Consider the following 16,740-nt stretch of genomic DNA (forward strand, 5'->3'; position numbering starts at 1 on the left):
AGTCCGTAAATCAATCCTTAGAATATAGATATCGAGGTGGCGAAAGGAAATACAGACTACAGAGTCCTGTTATTAAAGCAGGGTCCGATAAATTTAACAGAAATATAAATATTTACTACAGCACACGAAAACACGAAAAGTTGGTTATAATCACAGAGATTATAATTTATTAATGTCATTAAAATTACAGCAATGTGCCCGCCATCTGTTGACGTCTTTTGTAAACTGTTATCTCTTTGTTTAGCCGTGCTCGCGCTTAGATGGCACTACAAGCGAATTTCAATTTGCGATTTTTTAATGTTCTGGAGTTGCACTGCACCCCTATGGTACACACAGAGTACTTTTAACATATGAACGTACAAGACACAGAGTACCTACATTATATATACTGGTATAGAGACGTCAGCTAATCTTTCGTAGTGGCGCCATCTGTTTCCAATTGCAGTAACTATTGTATGTAATTTATTTTTAATTTTTTCCGGCCTTGGATACTAGTTTTTTTAGGTCAACTATATAGCTATACGTATAACAGGTATAACACGTGTGCAGGTTTGATTCATATATAATTTTTATAGGTAGTGACTTCAAAGAAAATACGAATCAAAAAATATAATCCCGCTTAGGTACACGTCGCAATATGGCAGAAATTCAGTCTTATTCTTAGTTCGGCCGCATTATTTATTATTTTATACATTGAAAGAAGTACTTTCAGTACTAAAAGTTGAGATAGTAAAACAAAACCCGTAATTTATTATTTAAAACTAAATTTTCTTTTTTTCTTTACACATGATTTTTGTACTGCATTCTATATAGGTATTAGGTTATGTTGAATTTAGCATGAATTTATAAGTGAATATCCCAGCAGTACACTTGAATGGATGGATCACGGATGCAGTAACACTGCGTAAACAAAAATGTGGCACAAACATAGATGTCAAGGTTGCTATAGTACCCTTATTATAAATGCGAAAGTGTGTTTGTTTGTTGGTTTGTCCTCTAATCAAGTCGCAACGTGCAACGGATTGACGTGATTTTTTGCATGGGTATACCATAGACTATACATATAGTCTATGGGTATAGATATAGACCTAGAGAGTGAAATAGGCTACTTTTTATCCCGGAAAATCAAAGAATTCCCTCAGTGTTTTTAAAAACCTAATTCCACGCGGATGAAGTCGCGGGCTTCAGCTAGTAGCATAGGAGTAATAGTGTCCTGTGGCTAGTAGCACCTAGTAGTAAATAAAACTTTTTGAGTCGTAGAGATCTTCTTCTTCTTCTTAATTTGCTTTATGGGAAGTCGTAGAGATACCAGACTACAGTGCGACAAGGCTCTCTTGCCACTTGATTGCAAGGGCGGATCTAGCTTTGGTGCCAGGGGGGGGGTCACATAGTCGTGGTCAAGTCACAACATCTCGACCTCTTGCGACAGGTCGAGTTGGTAATCGGGGTATAACGAGCGGGGATTGGGGGGGACGGACGCCCCGCACACCCGCACGCAGGGCCGTCTTTAACCTATTGGAGGCCCTGGGCACATTAGAATAACGGGGCCCCTATGATCTTGACAGAGTAGGTACTATTTTCTTGGAATAGGCAAAGAAAGCAGATAAGTCACGTTCTAGACGTATTATAAATGCGAATGTTTCTATCTATCTGTTATCTTTTCAAAGTCCATATTCTAAATCAAAATTTGGTACTATTCAGATATAGTTTACACTCGGAAACGGCTTTTTATCCCGGAAAATTAAAGGGTTCTCACGGAAATTTTAAAAAACTAAATCTATGTGGACGAAGTTGCGGGCATCAACCAATATAAAGTAAAAGCGCGAGCGAAGCGAGCGCGAAATTTTTCATATATTTACGAAAAAATCATAAGGTAGCTACTAATATTATAAATGCGAAAGCGTGTCTATCTACTTATCTGTTACCATTTGACGGTCTATCTTTTTGACCAGGTACTACACAGAGAAAGCTTTCATCCCGGAAACCTGCATACACTTTTTATGCGAAAAATCAAAGAGTTCCTACGGTTTTTCGAAAACCTAAATCAATGCAGACAAGGTTGCGGGCGGGCAACAACTAATACAGAGCAAAAGCGCGAGCGAAGCGAGCGCGAAATTTTCTGTCTGTCTATCATCTTGTTAGGTACTTTTTCACGGCCAAATGTAGGTAGGTAGGTACTACTCAGTGATAGCTTGCATCTCGGAAGGGATTTTTAATCGTAGTGAACAGAACGTGCGAGCGAAGCGAGCGCAAAATTTATGACATTATTTACAAAAAAAGAAAAGATAAATGTCAGAAATATTGTATTACGATATAGATAAATGCCAGAAATTTTGTACTAAAAACTATAAAGTCATCTGTTGTATCAAGAATAGTTCTATTATCTTTAGGAGCCCCCAGATGCAACGAGCGCTTGGATAATAAAAACTTTACTATAAATAATAAACGTAAAGGACCAATCCGACCAATACGTTATAGGTATATAATACATATTATTTTTTACTGTTAGAGGTTTTTACTGTCGGGATTTTTTTTTAAAGTGTAATAAAGAATGAAGTATTCTATCATTTGCGTTATCAGTAAAGACAATAAAGATCGGATATAAGTCAGTCTTGACTATTTAACAATCTCTACGGTCCTTTGTTTGAGATGGCTTTTTTGACCGTTGATTTTATCGAAATAAACATGTTTTTGGGTATTAAAATATCGGTTGGTCTGTTATAGTTTGGTGATCTGGCAGGGACTACTGGGCCCCAATCGATCGTGGGCCCTGGGCAAGTGCCGTGTGATGTTCTTCAATCATTGAAGAACGTCACACGAAATGTGACATCTCGATGAAAGGTAGCGGTGGCGCGGTAAAATTCAAATTTTGGATGCGTTTGTTCGCAAGAACATAATGTTTTTGCCATCATACAAAATATTATATTAAATTGATTAAGTATTGAAGGAACTTACATAAAATCTAGGTATATAAAAATATAAAAAACATTGTTTAACAATTTTAATTAGTGGTCCACCTAGGTCCTGGACGCAGCCCAGGCTGGATCCGCCCTTGCTTGATTGACATTGACAGGGGGGCGCTATTGGAGAACAAAGGCTTAGAATATTCAAACAAGAACAAAGGGGACACTTGACGGCACCGTTAGTTCCGATTTCACCACGCGCCAAGATAGCCTTGTCGCACCGTAATTTATTTTTTGATATAACGCCATCTAGTTCTAATTGCACAAACTAAAATTATGGAGATTTTTTATACTAAACAACATTAGTTCTATCTGTTAAGACCCTGGTACAAGACCAGTACCTACGTTACCAGTATATATAATGTACTCTGTACCACGTACAAGACTGTGGTACTGGGTACAAGACAACTATTATTTTTTTCAACTGGCTTTCAATGTCAAAGACAACAACGTTTCTGGACATACGTCCAGAAACGTTGTTGTCCACTACGTTCTAGTTTACGGCTTTAGTTTGTACGGCTCTAAGTTCGAAAGGAACTGTCTCAATGAATGTACATTACTTGTTTGCGTTACGTTAATGGTTACGATGTTTCATTTTGACTACCAGTACCAGTGACTTTGTCCGCGTGGACTACATCAAACCCCTATTTCACCCCCTTAGGGGTTGACTTTTCAAAAATCCTTTCTTAGCGGATGCCTACGTCATAATAGCTATCTGCATGCCAAATTTCAGCCCGATCCGTTAAGTAGTTTGAGCTGTGCGTTGATAGATCAGTCAGTCAGTCAGTCAGTCACCTTTTCCTTTTATATATTTTAAATATATAAATGTTTAAATTATACCTATGTGTGTTATAAAAAAAATCTATTATTATGATAATTATAGGATTTTCCAGTGTTTTTGATAATTTAAAAAATATCAAATCTCAATATTGTTTTGGTTGCAGTACATGACTACCAGAAGAACAAAAGTGGCGCCCACAAATCACTCTTTTCGGTCGATATATACAATTGTTTGCCACAAGCATGAATAGCAATGAGTAAACAATAACTATTTCCTAGGTCATTGATGAATAGCAACATTACAGCATTACAGCTAATTTTTTGATTTAATGTGACTACCATAGAGAAAAGTTAATTTTTGAACTGCTCTACGGGTCTAGGTTCTGGTCTGTTTTTAGATCTTAGTGGCAGGAAATGGCCATATCAAACAGGGTCTTAACAGATAGAACTAATGTTGTTAAGTATAAAAAATCTCCATAATTTTAGTTTGTGCAATTAGAACTAGATGATAATATAATACTAGAAAATAAATCACGGTGCGACAAGGCTATCTTGGCGCGTGCCGAAATCGGAACTAACGGTGCCGTCAAGTGTCCCCTTTGTTCTTGTTTGAATATTCCTTATTCTAAGCCTTTGTTCTCCAATAGCGCCCCCCTGTCAATGTCAATTAAGTGGCAAGAGAGCCTTGTCGCACTGTAGTCTGGTATCTCTACGACTTCCCATAAAGCAAATTAAGAAGAAGAAGATCTCTACGACTCAAAGTTTTATTTACTACTAGGTGCTACTAGCCACAGGACACTAGTACTCCTATGGTACTAGCTGAAGCCCGCGACTTCATCCGCGTGGAATTAGGTTTTTAAACACTGAGGGAATTCTTTGATTTTCCGGGATAAAAAGTAGCCTATTTCACTCTCTAGGTCTATATCTATACCCATAGACTATAATATGTATAGTCTACAGTATACCCATGCAAAAAATCACGTCAATCCGTTGCACGTTGCGACTTGATTGGAGGACAAACCAACAAACAAACACACTTTCACATTAATTATAATAAGGGTACTATAGCAACCTTGACATCCATGTTTGTGCCACATTTTTGTTTACGCAGTGTTACTGCATCCGTGATCCATCCATTCAAGTGTACTGCTGGGATATTCACTTATAAATTCATGCTAAATTCAACATAACCTAATACCTATAGAGAATGCAGTACAAAAATCATGTGTAAAGAAAAAAAGAAAATTTAGTTTTAAATAATAAATTACGGGTTTTGTTTTATTACCTCAACTTTTAGTACTGTAAGTACTTCTTTCAATGTATAAAATAATAAATAATGCGGCCGAACTAAGAATAAGACTGAATTTCTGACATATTGCGCGTGTACCTAAGCGGGATTATAATTTTTGACTCGTGTTTTCTTTGAAGTCACTACCTATAAAAATAATAGATGAATCAAACCTGCACACGTGTCATACCTGTTATACGTATAGCTATATAGTTGACCTTAAAAAACTAGTATCCAAGGCCGGAAAAAATTAAAAATAATTTACATACAATAGTTACTGCAATTAGGAACAGATGGCGCCACTACGAAAGATTAGCTGACGTCTCTATACCAGTCAGTGTTTCCATGTAGGTACACGGTAATTACCGTAGATGCACCGTAATTCAGTCCTAATCTACGGTCAAGGTAATATAGCTATTACCTTGACCGTGTCACCGTAATACAAAAATCACGTTACAAATTCATAATATACTGCGTAGTACGAGTACGAATCTCAGTCACCTTAGCATATTTCGTTATAACAACATTTCACTTGCTCTCGGTTTAAGCATCAAATCTCAGCAATCTATTTTCGTCCTTATTCAAGCAATTAGGCAGGAGTGAAATGTAAAATTAATGAGATTTAACAAAATATTAATATGAATAAATCCGTTTATGAAAAAGATATTGCTATGTTAGGAGAGTCGGATTCAGAATAATATTAATAATTGATTAAAAAGCAAATTCGTGACTTTTTTCTTTTAAAAATGACACGGTAATTTACACGGTATTCTTTTAGCTAATCCACCGTAATTTAATCTAGAAACACCGTAATTTTAACCCTTCAACACGGTAATTCTCGATTTACATATGGAAACACTGATACCAGTGTATATAATGTACTCTGTGATATCAAAATTCAAGTTGGTGGGTGATCTTGTGGTTCGACGATTTTGAGGATATAAGTCCCGCAAATTGCTAATGCGCGTGGTCGCCATTTTAGTGACGTCAGACTGAAGTTTCGAGCTGATGATATATTTTTCAAATTTTTCTTTCGGTTGGCACCCAAGTACAGAACTCATATTTTATTTTTAAAATCTGATATTTTTTAAGGGGCATTTATAGATAGAGAACTCTATTAATGTCCTGACCTGCTTGCACTGTTAAAGAAACGTTAACGCCAAATTGGAACAAAGTCCGTCACTCGTGGACCGACTTTATTCCAATTTGGCCCTTACGCGCTTCTTCCACCAACCGTTTTTGTCACTTTAGTTTCAACAGACACGTTTTCTGACCACTGAAGATATCGAATTACCGGGTTATAAATGTATATAGGGTCCCAGTCAATATATTATCTTGATTATCTCTTATGTACTAAATGTACCTACCTTTAATTAAGTGTTTGGTTTAATTGTATGCTTGAAGAGGTATGGTAGTTAATTATTAGTCAGTACCCTGTCTAAATGCTTATAGGCACAGACTGACAACTCCTGCTAACTTCACTATATGCAATAGTTTTACGATACTAAGTTGTGAGTACAGTTAGCAGGAATCGTCGAACTGTGCCTATTAGGATTTGGATATGGTTGTAGTTTGTAACTGCATGCAAAAATAAAACAGCCAATTTCATTGCATATTATTCTTTTTATATTTTTTCTTCAGTTTAAATGGAAAATACAATTTCATTTATTCATAATGTTGTCATTTATTTATTGTAAACAAATATATTATAAAAGATTTACATATTACTATCAAAACAAAATATTCACAAAATGGCAGACTAACTAAACAATTAACTCAGTTGATTTTTCAAGCATGCTATCAATTGCATATTTTTGAGCTAAACAAGAAGGGAGAAAATTTTGGCACTGATCCCATAACACAAACTTAAATGAAGTTGGCATAAATGCAAATTGTAGCAACACTGCCTGACCCTCGGGTGAGTTAGTCTGTGCATCCAGATGTTGAATAGGTACCTTTTATAACAATACTCTTCACAATCTCTCTTCAGCTTATGTACTGTGTGACACGACATTGTTCGTCAGAACACTGCCTGCTTTCCACTCGCACTTCGTAAAATGGACACTGCCAAAGAGAGCCTCAACCTGACTATTGCTTTTGTGGTAACTCGACAAACATACATAATCAACTAATTGCTGCCTTATTAATCTTCGAAATTCAAAATGACTTAATTAAAAAAACAACAAACTCTTGCTCCTTTCATAACAATACAAATTCCATTGAATGGATTAAATCAAATCAATTGAAACGTTCAAACAAACATCAATCTATTTTAAAATAAAAAAGTACCTCTTCTCATATCTGCATTACCCTGCCTTAACAAATTATACAATTAGACAGTTGACGAAACAAAAACTTAAGCAATGGAAGAGGACGTGAGCAAAATAAAATCACAACAGGAGCATTCAACGTTATGTAGCTTCAATGAATGCTCTAAACCTGAAACTGTACAGAACTAAATATATAATATGTATAGTTGACTTCTGAGTAGCAAAAGCTAAGTCCCTTCCACTGTTAAATACACGAAATGCCAAAAAGAAAAGTATAATTCATAAATTGTACCTATACTTTGTTTTTATAATCTAATTTTTTTTACATTTTAATAATTTAAAAACAACCAGCACTTGGTCGAGAAATTTATATCCATTTTTTTTTTGTGTATTTTATATTTTGATGAAATATTTAAAAGCTAATTAACGTGAGCCGATGTCAGGATTCATAGCTAGTCGTCGTTCGCTCGAACCGGCTGGCAAGGATCGGTCTCCGCCTGACTCGAGCTGGTATAAACACTTCTATACACAATAACACTACCGCATCGTCTATACATCTTGACTCATATATTATTATAATGCACTGATATTTCGAGGGGCACAAGGAATATCGCAGCATCGTTTCGGCCGCCGCCGAGCCTTCGGCCCGCACCGACGCTCGCCGCGATCACTCTCCGTACTCACTCCCCTTTCTGTCCCTCTATACTGTATAGCGATCCATACAAAATAAAAACACTACGATTATATCCCTTAACGCGTCTAAATGTCTATTCGTACCCTATTTACATCGACATAATACATAGTATTTAAGTTGTTCAGTAAACCGACAGTCTAGCGAGTGCGCCGTCGCGTCGGCCCGAAGTGCGTCGGCGGCCATTTCTGATTCCTGTACAGCAAATTTACAATAACGTTCGATCAGAATACGCAAACTCAAACATCTACATCTAAACAAATTATGTAAGGTAAGGATCTTCACGTAACGCCCGCCTTAAGCCGCTATAATATCAGCTATGTTAAGTATAACGTGTTAGATTTCACGCGTGACAATTACGACTTTGGCTAAAATGTATACACAAATAGAGCTATAACGCGCTGCTCAGGCGCCCTTTTAACTTTTTGTGTCAAATTTCATGTCAAATGTACGATTTTAGTCCTTATTCTAATTAAGGTGAACCGTACTTTTGACATGACAGTTGAGTGTTGACCCACAGACTTAAAATAGGCCAAAATTCATTGTAATGTTCATAATACGTGGGAGTTAACACAACCTGATTGACTTTGAGACCTACTTACTAATAGGGACTTGGCGAATGGTATACATAGGAAGGATAATATAATCGTGCCTCAGCCGCATTTGTCACGCGACAAAGTTCAATATACATTTCGGAATTAGTATTACTAATATATCTCTAACTAGGATTTAAGAAAAAGTTGATGTTACTAGATCCTAAATATCGCCTACACTGTACAATGGACTATGATATTCATTGAGATATTATCAATCGTATAAATATGACAAAATACAAATATTTCTGTCCAACCTCCTAATAACTTATTCGGTAACAATCGAGCAACGGTCGACATTTTATAAACTCCCTTTGTGACAGTACATCAGATATCAATTTAATCAGAAAGGCATTTAGATCAACTTTCTATATAAAATTTGTTATAATTTTTAAGTGGTCTGCACATTGTATGTCATATAATTGATGCACTTTTATTTTAATAAATATTTTATAATAGATCACACGGTATACGCCATAGAAATTGGCATTCTTATATAGCTAATAGTAAATAGAAATATATCTAACGAGATGACAGTCGATATTTATAAAGATAAGGCAAGGGATACATCTAATCGAAGTAACACCACCTAATTGTCAGTTGCAGTAAGTATATTATACTATTATTTTTTGCGGGTTATATACATTTTTCTTCAATGTGTTTTTATCACTACATTACCACGTTACGCGTTGTTATGATTAAGTTTACGTACGTAATCAAGAAAAAAATTAACCACTTTTTATTAGGTAGGTACACGACTTACAATAAAATTCAGAAAGGTATGAGTGACAGAGACAATGCTATACAAAGCGGAAATCTCATTCTAAAAGTTGTTGTACAATATTTCTAAGTATTAAATTGGTTGTCATGTAATTCTTATCACGATTTACGTATAGTGCATACTATGTTCACTATAAAGCTCAATACTATTATAAATTCAAAAGTGCCTCTGTCTGTTACCTTTTAACGGCCCAAACATTAAACCGATTTTAACGACATTTGGCACACACCTAATTTGCTACTTTTTATTCCGCAAAATCAGACTTCCCAGAGGATTTATAAAACCTTAATCCACGTTGGCAAATTCGCGCATCTAGTAATAAATATAACCTGAAGTTATCTGTACAATTTTAAGCAATGTATCTTCGTTTAGATGTCGTCCGAGCCTCAGTGCATCAACGAACAGTGCTAAATAAAGGTTCAGATAAATGGAATGCATTTTCACAATGTCCACTTCAATCATAACAGTTTTGACTTCAACATAAGAATTCACCATCTCCTCCTATGAAACAAATGATTAATAATAATTTATAATAATAATATATTATAATAAAACAATCGACGCTTAAACTACTGGTAACAATAACATTTTTTTAACGGATTTGTTCTTATCAAACCAAATGGAGTTTCTTACGTTAGGAGAGAAAGTTTGTGATGATCGAGTAGCTTCGAGAATCGAGACGTTCGCGAGCGCGGGGCAAGTAGTTTTACGTAGTTGGCACTCGATAAAACCGATTAGAGGCATAAATAATTCATGAATATGTGAAATTTTAGGTTGATTTTTAAAGTTAAAATAAATAGAAAAGAAAAATAAATTAAGATTTCAAAGCAATGTTTAATTATCTAATATCATGACCACAATATTGAGCATTTTAATGAGTAAAGTGATAAAATCATAACAAAATGGTGTGAGCAAACAAAGGGCACTTTCGTATGAATTGACCGATTACTTGACACTAGGTAAATGTGTCATTACTCATTACGTACAAAACAATTGACTTGTATCAGTGGAAATAAGGAAATAGCAACGTCTTTTGACATAGTAATTGACTAAAATTAACTGAAATAACAGCATCAATTAACAAGGTTTCGTAAACTTATCTCAAAATGCTTTTTTATTATGCACTATGTCATATTATATATCAATACACTAAGTAGTTCAACAAATAAGTATAGTCAATACATTAATATGTGGAAGTAATTATCTTGCGTAATTTAAAAATTTTGCCTAATGTCGATGCCATATTTTCGATCAACACAGATATGTTACGCGAGTATTTTTTATTTTTATAACTTGATATAATTGATAATACATAATTAATAGCGTAATTATATGTTTGATATTAATCGAGGACTCAATTGTACATCAAAATCAGGCAAAGTCTTAAATCGTTCTTATGATGACTTCATTTAAGTAGGTAAATAATAGATAGTTTACTTTGAAAGGCTACAGTAATATGGCAAGTTGTTGAAACTGTCAAGGGTTAATACATTTATTCGAAATAAATTATGATTTCAATTATTTAAATTATGAGTCAAATTATATAACTATAATTATAGTCTATATGGTTAGTAAAAAGTAGTTCATGTAAAAATTTAAAAGCTTTTTCATTTTCTTCAACTTGCCATTGTGGCTAATTCTATTGTACACAATCTTTAATTAAACTAAATTAAAATGATAGGTCTAAACATGTTGCTATCCCTTTCATAATGCTCCCTGCGGAAAAGGATAACATTCGGTTTAGACCTGTCAGTTTAGTTTAAAAATTGTGTACAATAGAGTTAGCTACATTGTTCAGTTAATTTTGCAGCCAAGTAATGTTTTTTTTTATTAAATAAGTGGACTCACAAAAATTTAGTTTTCTTTCAGAGATAAAATCAGAATTACTTAACGCTAAATCATTTTTCAAATATGGACGTTAGTTTTAGGACTAAATACGAAAGACGGCTTTTCTTACACTGGGGCCAAAGACTGAGTATTTTAGATCTCCAAATAGAATATTTACAACATAAATTCCGCAAGTTCAATAATATTTGACAAAACTTTAATCCTTTACAAGATTTCGAGTTTCCGGGAGGGAATAAATTACTGATAAATTAAAAATTTTAGGAGGATTAAAATGGTAGTTTAAAATACTCGATTTCAATCAATCTAATTTAATAATGCCGGTAACTTGTTGGGTTACTAAGTTCTTAACTTTCCCTTTCAAATCGGTCGCCGCTTGTTACGAGCCTAAAGGGCAATGGGGATCTAAAGGCAAAGCTGATCTCAGAGGGCGCCACAAGAGGTCCGGCCAATGTAAAATTAAAATCAACAGTGTGGCTAATTCCGTTGTACACAATCTCTAAACTAAACTAAAATGGCACGTCTAAATCTATTGCTATCCCTTTCATAATGTTGCATGCGGAAAAGGATAGCACTAGATTTAGACCTGTCAATTTAGTTTAGTTTAAAGATTATGTACAAGAGAATCGGCCCCATTGTTTGTTTTATTTGGTTGCTAGTTTTGCTAAGAATTGTTGATACCAATACAATATAAGATTGTTTCGTGAATTAATTTAAGATTTAGAAGCTGGAAGCGCGTACAATTAAAATTATGGCGTTTGATAGCTCAGTATAGCCAGACCCACCGATGATATACTATGGCCTATGGCTGGTTCGCTTATGCGTCACCTATCGGAATAAATTGCCAGTTTGGATCCCATTAGTCCCCCTCGTACCAAACTATACTGACGTAGTTGGCGTTTGAGGCAAATAAACTATCCACCCGACATAATTAAATTTGATAACTATTATGAAGTCAAAAGGCCCTAATGCAGACTAAAAATAACTACTTTTTATTGTGATTTGGAGGGTAATTCCGAAGAGGACCAGAATATTTCCTTACTTCTAGTGGATGTTCAACACTGGCCGGTTGTTGCTAACTCCGAGACGTAATAGCAATTAAAACTAATTAAATATAAAAATGTATTTATAATTTTGGCAAAATCTATGACCACATCACATCGCTTAGGTACCAAATTTCTATAGAAGACAAAAACGTTTGTATTTATATCGATTGGAGTTGAACCAAGATCTGCTTATTGATATATCGTGTATTTAAGTGGATACTAGCTTTTACTGGAACTGGTAAACTGATATTTGCAACCCGTCAAAACTAGAAACAATGGCTAAATTAGATTAACACTTAGGATTAACGATTATTATTTTTCATCAGATATTTTTATTAATTTCATGTAATTCATTCAATAATATTATGACACTAGAAAAGTTTTACTTTTATATTGAACTAGATAGTACTTTAAACAAGTGTAATAGTGATGGCATTCGAAATCTATTACCTAAGCGACGATTCAGCTCTGTCGTGTTATTCTCGCAAGTGTTTTCTAATACTAACGATCGATCTCATTTGAGAGTTGTGTTTGTGACATCAATGAGTGATTCTTAAAGCCGCTGAGATATTAACAAGATCTTCATGTGTGCGGCAATAACACGCCAAGAGCCACGGAACAAATACAATATAGATAATAATATATTATGCGTAATTATTAATTACATTATTTAAATTTAAGTCGAATAAAACTGAAAATATTACACTACCCACAGTAAAAATTTAACAAGAACATGATAAATCTTTCTATATAATGTTACTATATACAACATGCAAGCTGGGCAAGACGCGTACAAAATGAACGTCCAACGTTAAAAAATGGATGGATTGCTTCCAAGCGAGAGGGACGATATCGCGCGACTGTACTAGATGATTTATCGTTTTAAAATGGCCGTTCGTCCGTCAAATATTCCTTTTTAGGGTTCCGTATCTCCAGGGATAAAAAGGAATCCTTATAGGAACACTTCGTTGTCTGTCTGTCTGTCTGTCTGTCAAGACCTGTGCATGGATTCAAAACCTATAGACTAGAGGACTTCCCGTTGACCTAGAATCATGAAATTTGGCAGGTTACAAATAAGGGGAAAAATCCGAAAACCGAATTTGTGGTTACATCACAAAAAAGTGTTATTTCTTGTACGATGGTACAGAACCCATCGTGTGCAAGTCCGACTCGCACTTGACCGGTTTTTTTAACTTGCAGAAATCCACAATCGATCCATAATTTTAATGGCTTGTTTGCGAAATTATACTGAAGGACAATCTCTATAAGCAAAATTTACTTGGACAACAATAATTTCAGACGGCAATATTATTCGAGTGGAATAAAATGTGGACGAACAAATATTCTACTATTGGACTATTATGTACTATTTGATATTATAATATAAAAAAAATTCAGTTATTTACATTTTAAAAACCGATTGATAAAAAACAAATTCAAGACCTAACAATGTTGAATAGTTGCTTGCAATCATCAAGATCCTTTCACTATTAACAATAGCAAATAACATTATGGTACAATATTAACCTTTGTATTTTTCTGCTTCGAATATGATAACATATAAACGTGAAAATATCCAATGACCGCTGAATTACACATGATCAAAGCAGAAATACACAAGTCCCCGGTAAAAAAATAAAGTTTGATATACATTAAATACAGTTTAATGTCCGAAAATACGTAATAATATAATTAGCTAGGTTTATAAATGTTTTCTTAAAAATTCAATATGGGCCCTCATATCCGGTACAACGCGAAGACTCCTCCGCTTGGTGTCTCGATAGGTCACATCAAATTAACCGTTACGTATAAAAATAATGGAAGAACCATAAAACTAAATGTATTTTGCTGCAATATAACAATATCCTTTTTTAACTAAAGACTTCCGACCGAACAACAATATAACATACACCAAATTAGCAGAAAGCCCATGTGTGTACAAATTGTAAATACATCCTCTTCATATACAAAACCGTTCCGCACAATATACAACTTCAAAAGTCAATCGCTATACTTCCAACTGTGTTCCGAGTTCAGTCCGAATTAAGGCAGCGTCAATAGGAATCTCGATAACGGAAAGCTTAAAACTACCGTCGTTTTTTAAAAATACACACATTTACAATACTGCAATTTGGCTCGCACTGAACATTCGACGCGGTCGGCTCTGCCACAGGGAGACACTCGGTGCTAGCTAGGGGAATAGTCCAACATACTATGTGCTGCTCGGCTCGGCGCGGGCGTGTTAGTGTACTAGAGGCAGCGGGCGGGCGGCGAGCTCGCGTGTCAGTACGCCTGCGTCGTGCTGGCCGCCGCCACGCGCTCCGGCTTCAGGTTGCGCTGCAACAACACACCACATTGATTTGATTGATCACTCACCTCGATGGAAGGCAGTCTAAGTTGGCAACCATTCAGATGAGACTTCATAGTCAGGACAAGTAAATGACATCAGTTGTACTAAAATTGGGACTGTCCAGCCTAGCAAAGTAGTTTTACTTTCACTGAACAATTCTTAGAAGCTTCTCTAATATTGGGCATTCCCCACTGAATGACTGATTGATGGCCTGAGGCCTGAATTTTTGAAACTCTTTCTTACTCACCAGTTGGTCGTACTGGTGCACCATCCGCTTGATATGGTTGAGCTTGCGGTGCAGGTAGTTGACCCGCCGCCTCTCGCGCTGGTACTCCACGTCGTTACGCATGCGTTGGTACTCCTCCACTATGTGAAGCTCTATTTGCTGCAATAGATATTACATGTGTTAACTTAAAATTTATACACAAATCAGGTTCAGAGCGTAACTTGAGGGCTTCTCAAACATCATGTGACTGTATTCTCTCTGACATTAATTTTAGGTATGAGTAAATTGACAATTATTTATTTATATCACTTAATATTAACAAACCTTAAATAGTATTCGCTCGTCATTCAGAAAAAATTAAAGAGGAAGGAAAAGGATGACCTATTTATTTTCATTAAATCTGTGAAGAACTGACATCACAACTAAAATAGGGAACAAAAATTTCAAGTTTTCAAGTCAATAGAACACCAAAACACTGTTCCTAGAAATAAAACATTTTGTTTTCACAAAAGTTGTTATGTACCTACTTATCATATAAATTAAACGTTTTGCGTTTGTGTTTACCTTCCCGGAAACATGAAAATATTAAGGTATAATAATATCTTATAGCCAAACTTTCAAAGTAAATTACTTGGATGCCGGCCAAAACGCCACAAATAATACCCAATCTGTCAGATTTTCTGAGTAAAACATTACAGAATGAAGACACGGAACAAACCTATTTTCGTCACTTTCCTTTGTTAGGAATAAAGCGTTGGTTAATCATAATTACAGAAATTTCGTAAACCAATGAGGAAAAATAAGTAGGCACCTATTGCAAAAGTGGTGCAACAAAGGAAAATAAATTACAAGGGTAACAATGCATTCAATTTATTTGATAGCTATGCAAATGTCGTGTAATGTAAATCACGTACAAATAACAACGTTTTTATTCCGTTTTTTATACACTTAATTAAAACATACCCACTTGTCTAATTGTAAAGAAAAAACCCGGCCAAGTGCGAGTCAGGCTCGCACACTGAGGGTTCCGTACTACAGTATTTTTTCGACATTTTGCACGATAATTCAAAAACTATTATGCATAAAAATACATAAAAATCTGTTTTAGAATGCACAGGTACAGACCTTTCATATGATACCCCACTTGATATAGTTATCTTACTTCGAATATTAAAAACCTTATTATTAGTTCATGCGCTCAACGCGCTGCTGAAGGAGTCCCCTCGCTGTGACATATTTGCTGACAAATGGGCTGACCTCATGGGTCAGATCTTGCACTTTTGTGAAAATTTATAATTTTGCTTTTTAAAATTTATAATTTAAACAATTTTTGTAAGTATGTTTATGTTAGTTTGTACTCGTAGTTTAATTAGTGTAATTGGCTTTATGGCCGTTCTAATTAAATAATAAATAAATAATAATAACTCAGACATGTGCTTTCGGGATGCTCAGCGCTTGCCAACACTGAGTATCTGCACAGACACAACCAAGCAGCCAAAATCCTTCACCAAGAGCTTGCTCTGAAGTACGGTCTCCTGGATGAGAGGCTGCCGTATTACAAGTACACACCGGTGCCGGTACTCGAGCGCGACGGAGTCCGGCTCTATTGGGACCGGTCCATCATCACGGACAGGACTATTCTAGCGAATAAGCCTGACATCGTGGTGGTGGACCGGGCACAGTCGAGGGTGTTTTGGTGGACATCACCATTCCGTATGACGAGAACCTCGTGAGAGCTGAGACGGAGAAAAAGCGCAAGTATCTCGATCTGGCTCACGAGGTTTCCGACATGTGGCATGTGGAGTCCACTGAAATCATCCCAATCGTCATATCTGCGAATGGGTTGATCCCAGTCAGCCTCACTCAACATCTGAGGCGACTGGGGTTCCGAGGCAGTTCGCTCGCGT

The 16,740-nt window shown here is 35.6% G+C and overlaps 1 protein-coding gene across 1 annotated transcript in view; it reads right to left on the reverse strand.

Annotated features, from left to right (window-relative positions):
• Positions 1-6,634: 6,634 nt before the first annotated feature.
• Positions 6,635-16,740, reverse strand: part of LOC117989942 (RNA polymerase II elongation factor Ell-like) — an 80,084-nt gene continuing 69,978 nt past the window's right edge. The window contains exons 12-13 of the mRNA XM_034977341.2: positions 14,855-14,992; positions 6,635-14,594 (exon numbers count right to left, since the gene is read on the reverse strand). Coding sequence (XP_034833232.1) covers positions 14,541-14,594; positions 14,855-14,992 — 192 coding nt within the window. The 3' untranslated portion in view covers positions 6,635-14,540. The remainder of the gene's footprint in view (positions 14,595-14,854; positions 14,993-16,740) is intronic.

The sequence above is a fragment of the Maniola hyperantus genome, chromosome 17, assembly GCF_902806685.2.
Source record: "Maniola hyperantus chromosome 17, iAphHyp1.2, whole genome shotgun sequence".
Classification (NCBI taxonomy): domain Eukaryota; kingdom Metazoa; phylum Arthropoda; class Insecta; order Lepidoptera; family Nymphalidae; genus Maniola; species Maniola hyperantus.